At 49.7% G+C, this 8251-nt stretch overlaps 1 protein-coding gene across 1 annotated transcript; it reads left to right on the top strand.

Annotated features, from left to right (window-relative positions):
- Positions 1–5992: 5992 nt before the first annotated feature.
- Positions 5993–7126, top strand: PFICI_07859 (uncharacterized protein; the record flags this gene model as incomplete). The annotated part of the gene is made up of 1 exon (XM_007836440.1): positions 5993–7126. The coding sequence occupies one exon, from the start codon at positions 5993–5995 to the stop codon at positions 7124–7126; it is 1134 nt and encodes a 377-aa protein (XP_007834631.1).
- Positions 7127–8251: the final 1125 nt, after the last annotated feature.

The raw sequence follows: 8251 nt of genomic DNA, 5'->3' as shown, positions 1-8251 counted from the left end.
GCGCACCTTGATCCGGCGTCGGCCTTGTAAAAGAAAGAAGCCAATCAGACAGGGCCAGTCTTCTTCTTACAGTCAGCTCAAAGCCGCAAGGTCACAAGCTGAAATGTAACGCAGCGTGCATCCACGGACCGGACTGGTTTGAAAGCTAGAAAAAAATTGGTCAGCAGTAGCAAAAAGGCTCATTCGTCCTTTTGCGGCCGAAGCGGATCGAGGTATAACCTCAAGCCTCCTTCTCTCACACACACACGCTTTTGAAGGATTCGGACTCCGGTCCGTGATCCTACTCGCGCTGGAGCATTTATTCTCATGCAAATTTGTGTCTGCTGTCCATTTGTAATCGTGTTTGTTGGTTTTGGTTTTGCTTCAAACGCAATTTATCTAATTATTGCGAGTAGTGAATATAATGTGCCATGACTCGATTGACCAAGATTATGGAGCATGGACATGCGCTCTAAGATCTTCATCGAGCATGACTTCAATCTTACAATCAGGGCCCCACGACCTGAATCGAGGTTGATGTTGGCTCTGGCGGGTTGCCTCGGCCAGGGTTGCCCTGTGCACTTTTACCCAGTACTAGCTAGGTAGAGTAGCGAACGTTGCAGCAAGTTCGGCTTATTTTCAGACTTCTGAGGCTTGCATTTGAAAACACGCGGGGTTGAGCGAACATGATTGACACCGAATCGGGAATAAGCCACTGATCATCAGTTGCGCCATGCGTTATACCCATGGGACCAGTAAGTGAACTGCGAACTGCGCAAGAGTCATGAACATCAGGGCTTAGTCGCCAACTAAGTACGTACGCGGGTTGAGCAAGTATCGTTTGCGGGAGCTACTATTGTTAGATAAATGGCAGCCCTACGCGGGCAATGAAGAATGATTGATTTGGGGGAAGATATTTTCGGACGCTTCGAATATGCTGTTTCGGTACCGGCTATAAGCGCTGCTAAAGGTCTACTGTGAATCCCGAATAGCTGAATAACAGCACAAGAAGGTCGAATAGGGAATGCATCCCAGAACTACATGACGCGTGCATGGAGCGATATCCATGGCCGTGGGAGTGAGGTCTCCGGTTTTTGATCATCGCAAACCGACAAGAAACCCGATCTGACAAAGTGGACATTGTGGAAAAAGTCAGTCCTGAGACAGAAGGGATATGTGTGGAGGTGGATAGAGGACCCTTAGGATCCCGAAAATCCTATAAGCCATCGCCATCATCCTCATCCGTGTATGCCGGTAATCATGATGATGTGATGGTCCCTTTGGATATGTTGGGGGGTTAGCAGCATGTACCAGATCCTTGTGGCTGATGGTCAAGAAGTTTGATTGCCGTTGTCGCTATTGATATTTGCTGCTTGTTGTTGTATCAATTTGCGTTTCGAGGAACCTGACCTGAAGTTCTCCAAAGATGAGCTTGCTAGTGAGTAATTGACTGGAGAAAACCAACGTTTCAGCTTTTGTTCGACTCATTGAGCATCACACGAACATGACCAAGAAAGTCGAGCTTTAGCCTCGATGCTAGTCCGCCTCGCATGGGAGAGAGAGAGCTTAAAATGGGTAATCTTGAGCTATTCCCCTTGGAGTAAGATCCGGTAAGTCCTCGATCGCACGGCTCGTGCTGTGCTATAATTGGCCAGGCTTAGGCAAAAGGGAAGACTTTTGGGCCTGAACCCGAATCGGATGAGCGTGCGAGCGACCGACCGACCCAACCTTGGATCTGCACATGGACGCCAGCCAGCCTTTTTTTTTGGTCAACCCCCCTAGGCCCAGGGACGCTTGCGGTGACGCCATGCGGCAACTCAAGTGGGAAAAGAAGAAAACCCAAGTGGCATTCTGGAAAACGTCTAGGTCCAGTTGTGGAGGAAGATAGTGCAACGAACAGGAATTTGGTAACAAATGCACGTTTGCATCACATAGTCTATCTTTTTTCCTTGTGTCGGCATCCGAATGACCCAACCACAGGCTCTCGCCTCGTTTGCCGGGCAACGTTGATGATGATGATGTCGCTGTTGCTGCTTCCCTGAATCCTGTTCTTTGCTGATCCTCGCAAATCTCTGGAAGCTGAATCGCTCGTCTTGCCATCACTGGCAAAAGCGAATCATGGAACATAATCATCCATTCCCTAGTGGTACAAGGTACGTGATGATGCCTAACGATCTTGATCTACTAGCTAGTAGCCGCAGTTCCTTCTCTGCTTGCATACATGTGAAGCATTTCGGACATCAGGTTTGTTTTGTGATCAGCTGGGCGGCTGCTTATCTGGCTCTCGGACCACTGGGATGCGGCTGGAAAAGATTCAGACGAACGGGTGTGAACGGCTGTGCCTCGAGTGGCTGTTTCACAGTGTCGGCTTCCCGGATTTGGAGGGCAGCTGCTACGTTTCTCATACCTGTGTTTGTGCTGCGCTGCTACTGTACATGATTACAATCTGCACCGTAAAATCAGCAAGCCGCCTGGCGGGCGTCAAGCCTCTCTCATGCGCATCAGCCTCCTTATTGGCTCGACTAGTGGGCAGTAGCAGTGCAAAGTCGAACCCTCGCCATTTGGTCAGAAGTCACCCTTCCGCCGGCAAAAGGATCATGGTGGTTAGTCACATTGTCCGAGACGGTAAGCCTTACCAGTCTGTGCTTTCGATCCTATATGGATTCTGGAAGAAGATGATGGGACACGGACGGAGATGCCCCCTGTGACCCGTGGATTTGTGTAGAGTCACCGACGCTATCAACAGAATGGGGTGTGATGAACTGGACTATGAGCTGTCGCCAAGCCCACATGGAGAGCGATAGTATGGATGCGGGATCCCCCAAACGGGCGCGACAGCACATCCCCCGACTAAATAGTTCCATGTCATTGGGCGGTGAGTATCTCGATTTGAAGATTCTTGAAGATTCCCCTGGCGCGTGCGTCCTGAGTAGGAGGAGTGAAATTTGCACCAGTCGAAATTCAGTCCAGTCTCATCAAAGTCGGTCTGTGTGTCTGTGTCTTTCTTTCGCTCATCCAGGCCCCTCACCAATTCTGCTCAAGTGGTTGCGTTGTCTTGTCTTGCTTGAATCGATTGGAATTGCAGTCATCATGGCCTTGTGAAGCTTTGAACTACGAGGTAGCCCAACCCAGATTCTGACCACTCGAATCTTTTTTCTTATGAAAATAGTATTGACCATGGTTCTAAATGGGGGTTTTGTGTCGCAAACTTAGAAACCCCAGCTAATATAGGTCGTCTACTAAGATGGAATTGAAGGAGCTTCTACTGTACCTAAGCGCCAATGGATTAGCGGTGATGCCGGCAAGCCCAAGCCGCAACCGGACGACTTCTTCACGGCTGGACTAATGATGATAGTAGGCTGGTGATAACCCTATTGGAATATTCTAAGAATTTTTGAAAATTGTCACGAGAAACACGGACCTCAAACGCATGTAAAACGAGTACATACTGCTTACAATCTGCACGCATGCCACAAGGCGCATGTAATATCAATATGTATGTCACGGTTTGGCATGCATTTTACAACAGCCACATAATTTTACTGACATATCCTTCATGGCCTACATATGTGAGCAGGTCATTTGTTACGCAGCGCCATGTCTTGCATGTCTCTTGTGGTGCGACAGACCGGCAAAGCTTCAAGTTAGGGCAAGGCAAACAAGCAACAACAGTACGGTACTTCGATCGCATTTTACACAGGGTATCCGTGGACCAACACTGGAGTCTGTAATGCAAAACTCATGGTAATTCGTGGTCATTCGTACTGCCGGTCTATAATATTCGTATGATAAACAGCAGACTGGCATTGGCTTGCCAGCACATATGAAATGTCAATAAGAATAAATGGATCGACGTATACCAACCTCCATATCTAGCCATGTCTACCAGGTATTATACCCACTTGGAAAGAAAGTTTTTTCTCTCGTTGGTGGAGAATGGGACCATGCCACCCTGAGCACCCTCTGACCGACAACACCAAATAGAGTGCCCATCGTCGTCAACCGCATATGGAATCCACTGCTGTGGATGGAGTTCATAGTTCTTGGCGGGCAACGGGCGTGGCTTTCACGCGTATCAGCCCATTTATTCTCCTCCTCCATGCAATGGCTGTCATTGCGAGTAATTACCTAGCGTCATTTTCGTCATTTATAACCTAGAAGAATCAATGTCACATTTGGAAGCATCATGTCGAGTAGGATACTATCAAAACAATGTATTCTGTGCACACTAGCAGGCTAGCATACCAAGGGAGGGGGCCCCCTCAAGACCCTACATTTGTATCGACATTGGCGAAGCGATCCCAAATCAAAAGGCTCCAGAGGCTCTCTGGGGAGCAGTCTAGGGTAGCCAAGGCAAGTCTAGGGGGCGAATACTCCACTCTTGCCAGCCCCTGGTCACCGTTCCTCGCTGCTGCTGCTGCTGCTAAACCTTGCGGGACCTCGACCTCATCAACTCACCTAACCTCAAGGTAGGTTAGGTTGGAGGGGGACTGGGAGAGAGGAAGAGGAGACTGGGACCTTGCGGAGGCTTGCGCCCTGGCTCGCGTTCATTTTTAGCGGGCTGACCTCCACGTTGTTGTTCGATCTTTGGTGTCCGAATTGCCGATATTCTTCTGGGCACAAGGTACCTAATGTATCTACCAATAATACCCTTCGGACCCTGACCATCCATCCATCCATCCATCCATCATATCACCTCATCATCCAATACCTGGTTCGAACTTGATCGGGATCAAGACCCTCCAAGTCACATTGGCGCAGCGGCTGTCAATGCTATCCTCTGAGGTAATGGGCGGCGAAGTTGGGAAACAGGGCAGTGACTTCTACTACACGAGAACTATGTAATGGTGAAGAACAAAATAGACTTTGGCAACTATTTCGTAGATCGAATTTCCAACCTCTCTCATGATGAATCAAGGTCAGAGTTATTTCAATCTCGTCGTCTGCCCACCCCGCAATCGCTCGAGCTGCTACCAACTCAAGAAAGAAGAACCATAAAAAAAAAGGAACGCGAAAGAAAAAAAGGTTGACCCATCTGACCTTGATCTATCTTCTCTACCTAGTATCTTTGGTTGGGTTACATACTCTAATCTTTTACCCTCTTTTCTCTTCCCATTCCAACAGCAACCCTCCCCCGCGCGCCGCCGAGTTGACGTACATTACATCCAAAACACCCATACATTACATACATACGTATTATACAAGCCCTACATATTGGTCAATATCGGCTAGCCCAAGTACTCGCAATCGCCCAGCTTTACATGAAACAGCGCTCTACCTCGACCAATCCCAAGACGGGCTTTCCCTCCTCTAACCGGTTGCGTCCATCGGACCCTGTACCTACGTTCAAGACACAAGACACAAACGGAGCCGCTCTCCAGTCTGCATCGAGTCCGGGCTAGCATCGAGAGCTGCCACACACAGTCGGTCACACACACACACACCACCCAATCCACTTCGGGTCTTCCAGTAAGCAGAAACGTTTCCCGCCTAGCATTTCTCCTACCTAGCAGCACATCCTCCGTACCGGTGCAGTAGTAGGCTGTAAGGGTACAAAGTACACCAGGACCCGTACCTAAGTAGGGGGCGTGTGGTGGTGTGGGTAATCCAAAAAGCCTCCAAAGCAGCACCACCCAGTTCCTACCTTTGAATGGGGCCAAAGAACGGGCAGGGGCCGGGGCCAGGGGTCGATAACTCTCGCAACCCGCCCTGGTCGGTCTCAAGACACCACACCATGTCTGCGCTTACAAGACTACTTACATCCCTCGCTCCCTCCTTCATTAACCAGCTCCTATGCACAGATGAATATACAACCATGACATTTCTTAAATTCCCTCCTTCACCTGAGGCCTGTCGAGATTATTAACAAGCCTACCATTATATTAGTGTGGATCGACCGGCAGACTTAGCGGACAAACACCCCACATCTCTCAAAGCTCTATACGAGCAACGTGCAGCAACCGGCCGATTCGAAGAAATCACTTATTATCAGACGCGCTCCCGGCTGCTCATCATGGCTCAACTTGATGGTATTTCCTCCTCGACACCGGAGGTTAAGCAGCTGGACCTTTCCGAAAAGAACATTCAAAGCACACCCAGTGTTCAATCTCAAGACTCCTTCATGACACGCTCTTCGTACGACGCAGATCTGCTAGACGCATTCGCCGGCATGGACGAGAATTGCTTGCTGGGCGAGGCCGCCATTGTCAAGGAAACCAAGAAGCCCGACACCATTGTCGAACCGCCAGCCCTCCCGCAGCGGTCCAGCCTGCGAGCTTCAAGAATGCTCGACACACTGAGGCTTAGCTCGATCGAGTCGGCTACACAATCACTGACGACACCCCACGATGCGTACATGTCGTCGGAAGAAGACGCCTCGTCCTCGGCAGACGAGTTCTCAGACTATGACTACGACTCTAGCAGCGAAACCTCGGAGGGTTCGCCCATGAGGAGGAAGAGTTACGAGGATACAGCCCGCCTAGTCTCGGTTGTCTATTCTGGTAAACCATCACTGGTGAATCTTCCCTCTCCTAGACGATCAACAATCTCGTCTACTCCAGATTCGTGCTCTGAAATCGAGAGCCCGATTGAGACGGAATCAAACAAGCCAGTCTCTAGCGAGAGCCACCCGCCACGGACAAGCAGCCTTGTCCCCGCCCATCAGCCCTCATTCCTGACCAAAGACCCCTTTGCCGAGACAAATTACACGCTCGACAACGCGAAAGAGGTTCTACTCGACGCCGCGCCACGGACAGCAGTCAAGTCGCAGGCCGTGCTCAACCGTGTACAACGAACTTTTAGCTTGGCAAGGAAACGAAGCAGAACCTTCCTGCCAGGTGCACTCATGTCCAAGGAGGACCTTTCAATACCACCACTACCCATCTCGACTATCAACCTAGCACGTATCGTTACCACGCCCGTGGAAGAAACAAAAGAGGAAGGAAGCCCGACTGAGTCTGTGCGCACTCCAGTACGATACAGCGACATTATCCGATCCGCAAAGAGACACGCCTCTTCTCACAGCATATCAACCATCGCATCACCAATCACGCCTCTGACACCTGGCACGCCCAGCAGTCCATTTGCGTCAAGGAAGGGATTGCTCAGTGGCCTCAAGTCAGGCCACCGGAGGAGCTTAAAGCCATGAGCATAGGATTTCTTTATCTTCTTATTTTCACCATTATCGTCACCAACATCATTGGGTTATTTTGAAATTAGGCATGGCGTTCAGTGGAGGGTTTGATTTATCATCAAAGGGAATGGCATTTGAAAAGGCGTCAGGCATCCCCGTGTTGGGCATGGGTACATGAGATTTTGAGGCATGGATAAATCACGGAAGTTGATTTCGGGGGACACTTAATGATACCTAACGGGGGGAAAAGGCCACGAGGCAGACTGGCCCAGGCAGCGTTCTGATTTTAGAACACAGGATGAAATCATATCACGATGCCATCTTTCAAGATTCTATTGCGTATCAACCATTGCTCGTGTTGTTCTATTGTGTTGTGCTATGTATGGTACGATATTTTGTGTCCAATCAGTCATCAGTGAGGCGAGATCCACTTACTGTAAGCTCGTGACTATAATGAGCAATATCCAGGTATCCATCTTGTATTTCGCCGCCATGACCCATGAATGCTTGCATCATTCCATCGGACGACTTACTCATCCCGAAAACCGTTTATTTTTTCTGTTCTTCTTCCGAAGAAAAAGCAATCGCGGCCAAAGTTGACAATTGGAAAGGTGGCCGATGCCCCAAAACGGGCAGGCCATGTAACCTCGTGCATGGCTACAACGCATGCAAGGAACAGGCAATGATATCCCCATGCCTGCCCAACTGAGCCGCCCCGCCCGAAAGGCATACAACCAAAGACATGCAAGAGACATACAGCACTTCCCGAAAGGGGAAATCTCCTCCAACAAAAGAAAAGAAGAGACAAGAGTCATGCCTTTGAAGAAATATATGAGAGGAGGAGGAGGAGGGGAGGAGCCACATAATCTTTCCCCCTCCAAAACGTGCATACAGTTAGATGTTTTTCCCCGGACACAAAAATACCGTTGGGTAAGGTCTAGGCATTGTTCCTCTCCCGGAGCCGGTTACTACTTGGGAGTTGTTGTGCGATGCAATCGTGGTGATCGATCGGGTTGCTTCTCTCCTCTCGCTATCTTTTTTCTTTCTTCCGCTCCCTCTCCCTCTTTGATTTTCCTTTCGGCGCATGACATTCCTTGGGGGCGCTGCGAAGGTGGGCTCTGCTCGGTGATGGCTGCTTCC

Source organism: Pestalotiopsis fici, assembly GCF_000516985.1.
Source record: "Pestalotiopsis fici W106-1 unplaced genomic scaffold PFICI_Scf_5, whole genome shotgun sequence".
In the NCBI taxonomy this organism is placed as follows: domain Eukaryota; kingdom Fungi; phylum Ascomycota; class Sordariomycetes; order Amphisphaeriales; family Sporocadaceae; genus Pestalotiopsis; species Pestalotiopsis fici.
The sequence above is the reverse complement of the archived record's forward strand: the minus strand, read 5'-3'. Positions and strand labels throughout refer to the sequence as shown.